This window comes from Chelmon rostratus, chromosome 6 (assembly GCF_017976325.1).
Source record: "Chelmon rostratus isolate fCheRos1 chromosome 6, fCheRos1.pri, whole genome shotgun sequence".
Classification (NCBI taxonomy): Eukaryota; Metazoa; Chordata; class Actinopteri; order Chaetodontiformes; family Chaetodontidae; genus Chelmon; species Chelmon rostratus.
The window spans coordinates 18,151,978-18,166,052 of record NC_055663.1 but is presented as its reverse complement, the minus strand read 5'-3'; the positions used below and the strand labels follow the sequence as shown (position 1 = coordinate 18,166,052).

The window sequence follows — 14,075 nt, the reverse complement described above, 5'->3', positions numbered from 1 at the left end:
TATACAAAAACAGTCTAACAATAATGTTGCCAATGGAACATTTTTGAATGAATTACACAGGGTAAAGATATGGATAGTAAAATACAGAGTAAAGTAGAAGCAGGCAGGTTTCCGCGTCCATACATAACCACAGTCTAGTTTGATCTCCATTCTCAAGCTCTATGCTCAGCTCCCAACAAGGAAGCTTACCATAGGAAATTGCCCTTCAGCCAACTTAAGCTTGTCCAAGCCAAGCCACAGTGGCAGCTCAGTGTGGCTTCCTCCCACTCATTCTCTGGGATGGAGAATCCTCGCCCATCCTCTCCTATCCTCGCTGTGTACCAGATCATCACTTTCAGGGAAACATGCGTGGTATTTGGGGTGGTGGGGCAGGTTCAGACTGATCCCCTCCCTGTCCCACTTGTAGCAAAGTGTCAATACAGATTACTTGCATTGTGACACGTGTGAAACACCTTAAACTGTACTGAGCTTTTCCAGTAGAATGCGCCCAGCAGACCTCACTTTCCCAAGCCTTTCAATTGCCATTATTTCCATGGTTACAGCAGGTCATGCTCTAGCTATTTGAAATCAGCCTGGTGCAGGACTTTCTAGAGGCTTCTCTCCAGTACCCAGCGGATTACCTTAAAGAGGCAATTGCCATGTAAATTTCAGGGTGGTGCGATTGATAATCATAGTCAGAAATGGCTCTCCACCGCAGATTTGATTTGACTTTGATGAGTGTAATCAGGAGACCATCGGGTAAAGGACTGATGGCACAGTGTTCCTGAGATAATGGGAGAGGCATTTACACTTGAAATTAGTATAGCAAAAAACACAGCCTCAAAGGACAAATCTAAGCTAACCTTTTGTTTCTCTGCTTTCTCTGTCATCCCCTCCCTCCGCTTGGCTCAAGGGGAAGAGAAATAAGCCAGGAGTGGAAACAGCAGACACTCCAGACTCGGCACGTGGGCGAGGGGAGAAGAAAGCCATCAAGTAAGTGCCTGGTAACTGGTTGGGGTAGAATAATCCGGCGATAATGAACTCTGTTTGGTTCAGCTTTGAGTCCCTCGATGCACACAGCACAAACGAGGCAGAAAAGGAAGCCCGTTGTTTTATCTTGAAGAGCGCAGTCTCTGCAAGAGCATGGCAGGACAGACATTAAATGAAAGGTTAGTGATTTAATCAGTATAGATTAAATCTGCATTATCTTACCTGTGAAGCTTTTGGCTGGACGAGTCTGCTCCTGCACTTATCTTATGGGCTGTGAGATAGGTGTCCCTTAAGTGCAGGCCTTTAACCACGCCTCTGCATTGCTTCAAATGGTGCATGTTTAAGTAAACGCAGGGAGGCTGGAAGGCTCTCTGTGAAACTGTTGGAGTATAAATGTTTGGGAGGATCTTTTTTCTTTATCTAACATTTCTTACAGGGCTCAAACTAAGATTAAGGTATTTTCTGTTCTTGTTGAAACAAGGCTATAGGCCAGTACTAGAAAATGTCAGCTCTGTAATGCTAAGTACAATACTTATTTCCACAAAATGCCTCTATTAACCTGCTCATCACTATTCTCTTCTATAGCCTGCTGTTCTATCTGCTATTTTTTGGATGTCTGTGTTGACTTTTTATTTTCTGTGCGGACAGTTTTAAGCACTGAGGATGGGCCATGTGAATGTATTCTGACTTGAGTCTGTTGGTCTCTTGATTTTTTGTGTTTTCACTGGCTCCAGCAGCATCGGTGTGCTCTGTTGGCCATTTCAGCTTCAAACTTCTTCTCTTTGTGCATTGCCTTTCTCTCCTGCTCTGTCCCTGTGCTACAGCTCTGACCGCTGCCGTGTGACTTGTATGACATCAGTGATTCTGCTCACCTTTTCCTCCTCTACTTTGACTGTGCGATTTACCTCTCTGCCTTGTGTCTCATGTGTTCATGCGCTCTCTCGCCGCTCACGCCGAGGATGGGCGCCAGACTTCTGAATGTTTACTCAAATGTGTTTCATCAGTGGTGCCGTGCTAGATCGACAGAATGTAATCACATGCTGTATGTATTCATCAAATTATGACTTCCTCTTTCCTTGCTGCCTATCTTCTCTATCTCTCTGTGTCTTTGCTGCAGCACATTGCTTTATGAAAAGCTTTTGTCAATCCCTTTTTCCCCCAGGCTGCCCCATTTGTTTTATTTTTAAATCGGACCACTATGGTGATTTGTCAACTTCAGGTGGAGAAATAGATGGTAATCTGGGCCTTTTTTGTTTGATGCTGCTGTAAGACCGACCCTCCTCCTCAAACCAAGCCCTCGCATCGTCTCCAAAAGCAGGAGCGCCTCATGCGAATGGTTGGTTGGTGCCAAGGCTGTCCATAGTTGTGTTGCTCTGACCTGTCTCTCTCTTTGGCCACAGTGATCTAGACAGAGACTTTTGGAATAACAATGACAGCAGCACAGTGCAGCAGAGGTGGAGCTCCTATCCGCCCAAGGAGTTCGTACTAAACATTTCTCCCTATGCCCCATATGGAGATCCTCGCCTCACACTCAAGTGAGTCTTGGTCCAAGGCTGGTAAGAGACTTCCCCCTGAGCAGGGCTGTAACGAGGCAGGGGCAGCGCCACTCTCCCCTTTCCCCCTTGTCCCTTTATTCCCTTTCCTTGCCTTCCTCTCCTCCCCCCTTCTCACATCATCCCCTTTTCTAGCTGTGCAGTCCCCCCCATGAGCCCCTCATCAAATTGAACCATTGGATGTGGATTTTATAATGCCTGACAGCTTATTAAATCCACCTAGTTTCATAATCTTGATTATTTTTCTTGTCCTGAGGACCAAATTTTCTCATGAGTAACCAGGGATATTCAGCCAAAGGCCTTTTAAAAAAGTCCATTCTATAAATGTCATAGTGTTGGAATATACACAAACTGCACATTTCTCAGCTTATTATTGTTGTAAAATGCAATTCCATCAACAATAGTAATAACGACAACAATAACAACCCACCCAATGTTAGCACACTGGAGGGCAAAAATGGTTGCTAATGATTACTCATAATCTGCTTGGGAAATGTGAGTGTAGGAAATGTCATACACGCACATTAAAGCGTCCCCGCGACAGCCATTCGACTATTACTGCAGCGGCAAAGCAACACAGCCCTGTAACATCCTCAGGCCAATTTCTGCCGCTACTCCTCACATCCTGTCACCTTTAAATGAACGCGGAAGTACAGATGGCCCCCCACTCCCTACAGCCCTGCCGGTCCCACTAACTTCTGACCTCTAACCTCTCACCTCTCTCCCATGGGGTGCAACCATGGAGACGGACAACCCTCGTAGCCTCTCTCTCTCCAAAAGACGTGCACACTCTAACCCACCTTCTCTGTAATCTGCGTATCTCCCTGTCCTTTGCTTGTGTGAACTGAAATTTGCCGGTTGTTGTTGTTGTTGTGGTTGTTGTTGTTGTTGTTGTTGTTGTGGAGGGTTGACCGTTAAACCAGGTGCCAGTGTTCACCTGTGGTTTACATCATCTGTGGCTTCTCTCTGATCCCCATCAGCCTAATATCTAATATGTACTGCGCTAACATTGCAGCACTTGAACTGTGTCTACTGTCCATCATACTGGGAGATAAGGTGACAGTGTTTTTACGTGATGAAATAAAAGTCATTTTTTTTACTCACTTGGCACTTGAATCCAATAAAGCGGTAGCAAGGTCATACCTATCTCCCTCCGGGCACCGAGAAGACTCTGAGCTTAGACATCCTGCTACCAGGAACCTGTCTGATAAAGTGTCTAATAACTGGTCATCTTTAATAGACCTAGCTGTTGAGGACTGTGTGTTAAATTGCCTGGAGAAAGGAGGCAGCAGTGTGCTTATGAGTACGGTGGATATATGGATTACTGTCTGAAAACTCTGCCTGAAGATGATGGCTGCTGATCTCAGGAAACCAGCTTTAGAACCAAATGCTTGTATTTTGCGTACATTTTGTAAAAAACCCTTAAGGATGTTCCTTAAGGATCCTGTCTGCACAAGTTTTTCCTCTGTCCAACAGCAAAAAAAAAACAAAAAACATTTCCCTTTCCAGTAATGCTGAAATGAGCAGCGTGTGAGTCTGTAAAAACACTGACATTCAATTAAAATAAGACACTATGAACTTTAAAATTATATGCCTAACTAGGAGAGACAGGGGACGACTTCCTGACTCCAACCAATAATATGCCACTGAAGCCAAGTGACAGCTGGGAAATCATTTCCTGTTTGAGATTCTCTCGAGATCAGCAGCTTTCAATCTCTGTAATGACACTGGGCCTCGTTTATCAAACAGGTTACCAACCCTGCACGATCAATCTCCATGTTTAAGGATTTATTGGATTGAAGGTTCAATACCATCATTTTTCAGTATTGAACTTGTTGTATAGTTGATGTCAGCAGCAGTCATGACACAGTCTTGACAAAATGGTCATGGTGGTCTGACATAAGCCATTTTTCAAATTTCAGCATCAAGTTCGCTGAATTATATTTATTGTGTATTATACTTTATTTGATCAGTCTGACAGCTTCAAGGTGAAAGACTGTCAAAGATTATGTGGCTGTATTTCTTTTGTAAACCACTTCTACTGTCAGTGAAGTTCAGCCAGACACAGGATGGATACCTGAATGCTGTATGTATCCCGGTGATTCATGCTCCCTTTTATGTATGTGTTCCTACTTTTAATAAAGAGCAAAGATGGTTCACCTTGTGCCTCGCTCGATAAATGAGGCCCATGTCTCCTGTGTTGACCGTTGCTTCAGCAGTGTCATCCATGCTGTTGCTGTGATTGATGACTTATCCACATGCACTGTCAGGTCAATCGGTCAGAATTAAATGTGAAAGGTGACCTTCAAAGGGACATGATGCAAGTGTAGCAACCCCCCCCCCGATCCCACGCGTACACACCAGGCGACAACGTCTTCTGTGCCTCCTGTTTTGTGTCTCCTCGAGCAGGAGCACCATGCATATTAATGAAATGTAGTCATGTCACCAGAGGGCACTACTGTGCTTTATGTTTGATCATCACTGCTTTCAGAGTTGACATGACATTTGAAACCTAAAACCAGTTTTGAGAATAAATCTGTGTTGACAACTGCTCTTAAGTATGAACACTGATTAATTTCTGTACTTAATACCTTTTCTTGAGGTCGATATGATTAGATTGCCCTTATGATCCTTTATACTGTGCGGTGCCAGTATTTCAGGACTTCCTGTTGACTGTTATTAATGCTAATTGGTGGTCAAATGACATGAAAAAATGAAATATTACACTTTAAGATCTAAAAATAGAGTTTAATCGATCTTTTACAGGAACAAATGCGCTTGTATTTAAACAAATGTCACTTTGGATGACTTCCCAAACGAGTCGATTATTTGCTCATGAGGCACTTCAGTACTAGCCGTCCTCCCGTTGCCCTAAGTTGCTGCCATTGAATTGCTTTGTGTAGTAGCACATCTCAGGCCCCAAATGCCTAAATGAATGAGAGAATGAGAACATAATAACCAGAGTGCACACACTGTTGCCGCTAGTGAATGCTGGCAGCTGTAGTATTGGTCCTCCAGGCCCAAAGGAGAGACGTCTCGCTGGTTTTCCACCCTCCACAGGCTCCCTGTAAATTCTTCTCCTCCTCTACCTCTTCCTCCCTGCTCTCCTCACCCCCATCCCTCTCTTCCTCCACACTGGACTCCAGATCTTTTCATCCTCCTGCCTCTCGCTTGGCCTTGAAAACCAGACCTGCCCCCTCGCACACTCTACTGATCTGTCTCACTTCCTTAGCCATGTGGTTGCTCAATCTATTATCCTGTGTGTGTGTGTGTGCGTGGTTTTGTCTGTCTTTCTCACACTCTTTGGTCTTTTTCTCCTCTGCCTGTCGTTATTCTCCCTCTTCTATACCCTCTGTCTGCTGTGGGACCTCTGCACCCTGTCTCTGTCTCTTAGTGGGGCAGTGTCAGGGGGTCAGAAGGGGGCAGCAACTGGGCATGGGGATGATGGGGGGGGTCCTTATCGCAGTGACAGCGTGAAGAGCATGGTGACAGAGGGAGTGAAGGCCGGGAGGTGGCAGACCGTCCAGGGCCACATGCAGTCCGGAGGATTGAGACCCAGCGAGTGAGTTCAGAACCGGGTAGAAAAAAGCAAACATTTGAGTGACTGTGCAGCAGAACAAACACATTATTACTATGCACATGTTATCATTACAAGCTGCTCCCTCAGCGGCAGCTATGATTAGATGAATGAATCAGTTCAGGGAGTGTCAGGTCAAGCTCAGCAGGGTGGAAAGTGCAGCTCAGGTGTCAAGGTGAGCGTGCGGGCACAGATCAAGGTGTGAGCACCGGGGAAATGTGAACTCTCGCCATCACGAGAAGATAACAATAGTTACAGGAGCCGTAACACACTGACTCAAACTTTCAGCTGACACAATCGGCCCAGCTGCTCCTGCATGAATCTGCAGGAGGATCTGATTTATTTGAGGAACTGCGCTGCCTGCAAGTGCGCTTTCACAAATGCAATCCAGAAATAGTCTCATTTTCACACACCGGCTGAAATGATGCCTCATACCATGCAGACCCGCCTGTTAATTAAGATTTCGCCTGAAATGTCAGCTGCATGTTGGTTGCTGACTGCATGTATCCCACGGCCATGACGTATGACATGATTTAGGGTCTATATTCAGCGTGTTGTAAATGAAGCAGTTAATTTTCAGTTCGTCATTTTTTTTTACACCTTCCTTTGGCACCCCGTGCCTGTGATTTCTTCCTCCACAACACATTTACGCTCATCACTACCTCACTCCTCATTCTTCTCTCCTCTTCTCATCTTTCTTTTTGCCCCCTGTCTATAATTGGATTCTATTTTCAGGCTGCTATAAGTGTCTGTGTCTCTTGTGTTTGTGTCTCGCACCCCATTTTCTGTCTCTCCTCCATCGTCACCCTCTGCTCTTATCGCTCCCATCGCTCTCTCCATCTTCCTGTCGCTGTGTAAAGCCACTCCTCTTATTCTCCATTTCTTCTGTTTTGCCCACTAACTGTTTCATCTCTGCAAAACCTCCCATTTACGTTTTTATCATTTTATTTTTGACAGTTAAACATGATGGATAGCACACTAAAAGCCTTATGCAAAGTTGTTAGGTGAAGTAATGCAGAGTGGGGTGAACTGCACCTAACTGATGTGAATAGCTCTCTCATGACCTAATTCCGGTAGTCTGGGTTACACAGCGATCTGAGAGAGAGGAGGATATATTTAGTGAGTAGAAAAAAAAATACAAAAAAGATGATACAGGATACTGTAGAGCCCCAAAACACAAGAATGATGTACCTGTAAGTGAGTGATGGCATTTAATTAACATGACACACACTCTCATGTTGATGTGTCTACTGGAAGTAGAAAGGCAATGAGCCAATTAAACAGCATTTATAAATGGGAGGAGTGGAAAACGACAGGCTGACAGAGGGAGGGAGTCATGCTGTAGGACTTGGTTGGCTGTTGGGATGTCTCTAGAGGTGCAGCATGTATTTAAAAGACGAAAAAGACTTAGAGAGAAAGGAAGCGAGGCTAACAGAGATGGGAAAAGTTGACTGACGAGTAGAGGACATGGGGATCTCTCTTCAGACAAAAAAACCCTCATCGAGAAGGCCGGGAAGCTGCAAAGCCACGACCCACACGCCTCGGCGAGGTCACGTGGCGGAGAATCGCACTACGCCCGTGCGGACAGTGCACATCCGACCGCTGCCTGCGCGAAGCACACCCTCACGCAAACAGCACGCTCAAGCGGCGCAGACACGCAAGGCGCACACACACCTGACGCAGACGCGCAGGGCGAGCTCTCAGTCCGCACACTGCTGCCCGACGCAGCCCTATGAGCAGCACACAGCACACAGCGACCACTCAGGCTGCACCTTCTACTGCTATTTCTGCTACTGCTGTTACTGCTGCTGCCTCACGTTGCTCTCTTTCTCTCTCCTCCTCCTCCTGTCTCCACCTCCCAACGCTCCTCCTTCTGCCTCCTTCTCCACTTTGTCCTCAAATGCCACTCTTCCTCCTTCCTCCTCCTCCTCCCCCCCCTCACCATCATCAACTTCCTGTTTGGATGAACTTTCCTGTATCTATCCTGACGTCAACCTGACTTCTATTGCTGTGTCTCCCTACTGCCCTGTGCCACCTTGTCTCATCTCTGATGATTCTTTCCCTCTCTTCTACGTCTCATCTCCTGACCTCACAACTTCTGACCAACTCACCTCCTCTTGCCACGGCTCCTCTCCTACATCTACTTCTTCTTCTTCCGTGTTGTCTGACTCCTTCTTCCCTCCTCATCATCCTATCCTCTGCCGGCCGTGGCCTTCTTCGCGCTCTCTTTCCTCCCTGCTCCTCTGCCCTCCCAGCTTTGGGGATCCAGTCTTATCCTATGCATCCACTTTGGAGCACATCCCCTCTGGGCCGGCCCGGCCTCGGACGCTGCTGCGCCAGCAGAGCCTTCAGCAACCTCTCATCCACCCACCAGGCCCCGGTCTCGGCCATCCACCCACCACATCCCAGAGTTTGGGACAATTACACACTGCACCTGGACAGCCTGGGGGAGGCGGGGGTGCAGGGAGAGGAGAGGGAGGTGGCAGCAGTGGTGAGGGTGGGGGTGCAGGTACACGAGGCGGTCCCCGGGGTGCGCGGGGTGGCCCAGCAGGAGCAGGTGCCTCTCGCTATAGGGGAGGTGGAGCAGGAGGGCGCTCACGTGCCAATCCTGGCAGCTGGGATTACATGATGGACCAGATCCGGAATCGCGGCCTGGACGTCAAGTCCTTCCTGTGAGTCTCTACAACTCTTCCTTCATATGTTTATGGAGTCTTTTGTACTGTCACCTGCTTAGGCTTCTGTCTCTATCTGTGTTTTATAGTATATGCTATGCTATGCTATTCTATGCTCTGTGGTGTTATTTTATGCATTTGTTTAAGGTATCTCTTTGTTTTAATGTGAAACCCATAATATCTTAGTATTAAATAGTCTATAGTCAATCTATCTATAGTGTACATATGTGTACTGACTAATCTGCTTTTACCTTTATCTTGGTGAAATACTATTCTGGGCCTTTTCTTCTGGGGTTTTTCTTTCAGTTTCCATCTGATATCCAGGGAAGGATATTACTTCTGTCTGTCAAAATATCTCCTGTATGCTTGTGTGCACATGTGTATAAATGAGTATTGTAGGTGTAGGTGTGTGTTTTTGTGGTTCACGGCTATATGAGATTGTGTGTTTAGAGCATGTGCAGGATTTTTTTTCACTAAGTTTAGTGATCGCTTTCACTGTAACACTGACAAGGACATATTCTATATATATCGTTACAAATGCAATTTAGTGCGTATTATAGCTTATCACGTTAATATATGATGATGAAGTTGGATGCAGATGAGGAGGCCAGAGGTTGGCTTATCTGAAAAATCGATTCTAAATGTTAATAAGGGTGGAGTTAGAAATGTAAATAAGCTGTTGTCTTTTAGCTCTTTGCCTTGTGGTTGTGTAGGAGATGGATCATCTCATCTTATCAAAGACATCAAGATTATGTTTATTAGATTTTATCCTTAGGGAGGCAGTACATATGGTTACTTTACGTGTTTTATGTTCCTTTCAAATCTCAACTGCAGCTGTTTAATGAAATAATAAATGGCGAGCAATTATAGTTTTCAACATTTATTTATATGAATGCACAGGGCTATAATAGTGATCAGCTGAAAATAATTACAAAGCTTCTTGTTGAGCAATCTGCTGTAAAAATGCAGTTCCCCTAATTTTAGCATGAATGGCATCATGTAGAAGAAAAATGGAAAGGAAGTTGTGACATATTGAGGGCTATTTCTATCCCATTCTGTTCAATGTTTACAGTCTATGCTCTGCTAAACAGTAACATCTGTTTGGATGGCATTCAGCCTGTCTGCTGCAATTGTCTTTACAGGACAGAGCTAGTGGTGCTAGTTCATAATATTCACGAGACGGTGTCATAAAAAGTCACAGTATATTTTGTATTCACACCATCCCACTCAATTACATGATGTTATTTCTGAGCCATCCTTTGGTATGACTGTTAAAACCCTGCTTAGGAGACACACCAGTAATCTGTATTTCATGAGTATTCGCAACTAAAATGGCAGCAATTTTTTCTGGTATCACTTAAACTTCTATGCTAATAGTAAATCTGCCGGCTGTGCCGCCAGCCTGGTGACATGTGTGTCAGCATGTGTACATCACACAGTCCACGTGTCACTGTGCATCAGTACAAGAACCGGGGTTAAGCAGCTGTGTGTAGATTTGTGTTAACCCTGAAGCATCGATCTTATGTCACCAGCACCATTGCTTCCACAACATATTGTTACTTCAGGCCAGAAGCGGAGGGAGGGCAGATTGGGGGTGATGAAGGGATGAGGAAGGACACCGTCAAGGTACAACATGTGTTTAATGTTCCTTTGCACTGAATTCATTTTACAGTAGCTCCACCATTGGTTTTTATTTTTTATGTGCATTAAAGCTTCTCTGGGTATTTGAGTGTGACACAGCGGAGCTAATGCCACCAGCTAACTGAGCATTAGCGTTAAAACGCAAGCCACCACCAAGGTCATTGAGAATATCGGCAATAATAGTCAACTATAGCGCTCATCGTTTTAATGTGAGATTGAGGTCATTGTTGTATTTCCTTCTATGCAACAGCAACACCTAATATGATTGATGACAAAGCGGTCCAGTAATAGACGTGACCCATTGTTCAAGCCAGTTAATTTCAATCTTGGCCAGATTCCCTATCTCGATGAATCATTGCTCAGTGGATGTGTTGATGTGATTGACACAGATGTTCCTTTGGAGCCATTTGACCAATCTCTTAGGTAATTGGTCTTCATGCTTTTTGGCTTAAAATCAATAATTTATCTTAGTGTCATTAATGTCTGTTCCCTTTCCCGCCTCTGCTTCTTAATGTCCAATGCATTGATTGAAGTGTTTTACCAATATTCTTGAGGGTTAATGCTCATGCTTAAAAGGTGATAGGAGAAGAGGGATCCAATAACCGTTCTACTGTACTTAAGGTATAAGTACAAGCACTACACCATTATATCGTACAGACTACTGATGCTATGTGATTGTGGAGTAGCTCAGTTAATTAATTCATACGAATTGATAGAAAGAAAGAAGACTGCTGTAACACATGAACATGTGTTGCAATTGAGTGTGTGAAAACTAGTCAGCAAGCCAGGAGAGAGGCTGAAACAGTCAGCCGAAAGACTCAAATTAACAATTGAAATAATGAGCTAAAAATAGTGGATAAATGGCCGAAATAGTTCGCTAATTGTAATGGACATACAGTAATGGATGAAAGGCTGAACTAGTTAGCTAAAAGTAACAGATAAACAGTTCAAATAGGCTGCATAAAAATGGACAATTTGTTATAAAATAGATAGCTAATATATAAGACAAATTGTTAAAATAATTAGCTAACAGTGTGAATAGTTAGCTTAAAGTAGTTTATCAGTTTTGAAATAGTTAGCTAGTGGTGGCTAAAAGGTTGAAAAAGTTTGCTAAAAGCAATGGAAAAATTGTTGAATTAGATAGCTAACATAATAGACAAATTGTTAAAATAGTTAGCTAATAGATAAAAGTAATTAATCAGTTGTTGAAATAGTTAGAAGTAATGGAGAGAGAAATTGTTGAAAGAGTTAGCTCGTGGTGGCTAAAAGGTTGAAAAAGTTAGCTAAAAGCAATGAATAAAAAGTTCAAAAAGTTAGCGAACAGCAACGGATAACAGATTGAAATAGTTGTCTAAAAGTAATGGATAAAAGGTTATAGTTTGTTAAAAGTAATGGCTAAACAATTCAAAAAGCTCAAACAAAAGGATAAACAGTTGATATAGTTAGCTAAAATTTATGGATGAATAAATACTGGTAATACAGATGCAATCATGTCAAATTAGCACATTTATGACATTGAATGAATACTGGAGTTAATCTGAAAGGGCTTGTGGCAGAAGGAGAGACATAAAAGACGAAATAAAACATGTATTAAAGGGAAATCATTTATGGTACTGCAAGAAAAGCTTTTGACAGTGTGTAAGAAAGATGAAATTGTGAAGTTTAGGGTGATACCTTTCAGCAGCTCGGCAGCACCGTACTTTCTCAGCTGAGGTATTGTAACGCAGTCAGAGGCTTAAGCTATAGAACCGTGGGTGTGGGTGACAGGAAGGAGGGCAGGAGCCGGTGATGAGGAGGCAGGGAATTAAGACGAGAGGATAGGGATGAGGGGGAAAGGGGATTTGGAGAGCAAGTGTAGCAGAATGGAGAAGACGAAATGAGGAAAGTGCATCACGGAGAGTGAGAGAGCAGTGACCCAGAAAACGGTGACACACACCGAGCACCTCAAGACACTGTGTCACTCAAATAGAAACAATTAGTCCAGATCTCCTTAATGAGGCTTAATTAAATCTTAACTCTGGAGAAGGGCGACAGGCATGTTCGATGGGAAAGGTGAATCTGGAGGGAAAGCAGAAGGCAGCTTGAATAACTCGATAAATTACTGAGTGTGTGGGTGTCGTGGTTTGCGAGCGTGTGAGCACACAGGCCTGTACATACCTTTAACGTGTGTGGAAGCTGAGGTGCAAGCTGCTGAATATCACATCCATTAACAATCATTAACTAATCATCAGCACTTCCTTTAATTATTTGTTGTCTGTATGATGTGAACACAGCCTGCACCTGTTGTCAGCACCTCTCCATTAAAATCATTACATTATTATTAATTTGGCCTTTCGGGTTAAGGTATCTTCTTAATATCCTTCCCTGGACAAAGTGCTTACTGCTGGGGTGTTATGTGGTGTTGCAGATTCTCCCTTTATGACAATTTTCTGCTTCCTCTGTTTACCCTCATATGGTCTGTTATTGTCCCACCGCATCTCTGCTCTCTGCCCTCGCTTTCACCTGAAATGACCTCTCCTTTCTTCTCTCTCCCTGCACCACACCTTCTTTATGTCCGATTTCCCTATCCTTTGCATCTGTTCTCTCTTTCTATTCCTGTTCCTGTCTCTTACCGTGTTTTTTTATGGGGAGCCAGTGAAGGGAAGATGGTGGTCCTGGCTTTGGCCATTGGTGTGGCCGAGCAAGATGACTTTGCCAATATCCCTGACCTGCAGGAAACAGCACAGGCAGCACCTCCAGCCAATCAGGAGCCCCCTCCTGAGAAGAGGTACCCGATAATGTATGAGAGCACTTGTTGTATGCGAGAGAATGGAGTGCAAATGAAAGGGTATGATATCGAAGAAAAGCAAGAGATGGTTCTGGAATCTAGGTAGAGGAGACTAGTTTTGTTTTGTAGTGTTTTCGGTGAGTCACTGCGCTTAAGTGCATTGTGCCACAGACCTGCACCTGAAATAGCACCAGTGCTTGACGCTCTGTTACAGAAATAAAAAACGAGAGCTGACTATGAAACCGAATGTGGGAAAAAATGCCTGTAATGCTGAGATGAGTTAAGAGATAAAGCAATTTGGATGTTAGCTGTAAAACGGTAATGAGCTCATAAATCACAGCAGTGCAATGCCTACTGGTACTCCAGTCCTTTTTGCTGCTTTTAGGGCTGAAATTTTAGTGAATCAAATAAAACGGTGTTTTCTCATGCCGGTGGTCTTTTTATCCTGACCACGATAATTATCTCTCCCATCACAATGACATTCTCCTCCACCATTTTCATCTCTATTTGTTTGTCCCCTCACTCCTGCCTTATAGAGACCTCCCATTGGTAATTGTCGTATTTCCTTTGTATTTCCATGCTTTTATTATCCCAGTCCTTTCTACCCGTATGTTCTTTTTTTTCCTCCTGCTCATTAGCTTCCTTCAATCACCCTCTGCTGCTCTGAGAGTCCCGTCTCTGTAGCTCCACCGAGGGCCCAGAGAGCCTCCTCATTATTCCACAACATGGTAGTCACTTACATAAACATGCTGCTAAAAATAAACCTTTTCCTTGCCAGCCACCTTACACACTAGAAGCCAAAATACTTCAACTCATCTTTAAGGATGCGCCACTCTCCCTCGCATCGCCCCATCTCCCAAAATAATTAGCTTTGCATTCTGTTTAGGAATTGGACC

General features: G+C 44.1%; 1 protein-coding gene across 1 annotated transcript in view; it reads left to right on the top strand.

Moving 5' to 3' along the window:
* Positions 1-279: 279 nt before the first annotated feature.
* Positions 280-14,075, top strand: part of syt7a (synaptotagmin VIIa) — a 28,894-nt gene continuing 15,098 nt past the window's right edge. Inside the window, exons 1-6 of the mRNA XM_041938663.1 lie at positions 280-372; positions 893-972; positions 2,370-2,504; positions 5,917-6,084; positions 8,355-8,771; positions 13,048-13,179. Of these exons, the coding sequence (XP_041794597.1) occupies positions 280-372; positions 893-972; positions 2,370-2,504; positions 5,917-6,084; positions 8,355-8,771; positions 13,048-13,179 (1,025 nt within the window). The remainder of the gene's footprint in view (positions 373-892; positions 973-2,369; positions 2,505-5,916; positions 6,085-8,354; positions 8,772-13,047; positions 13,180-14,075) is intronic.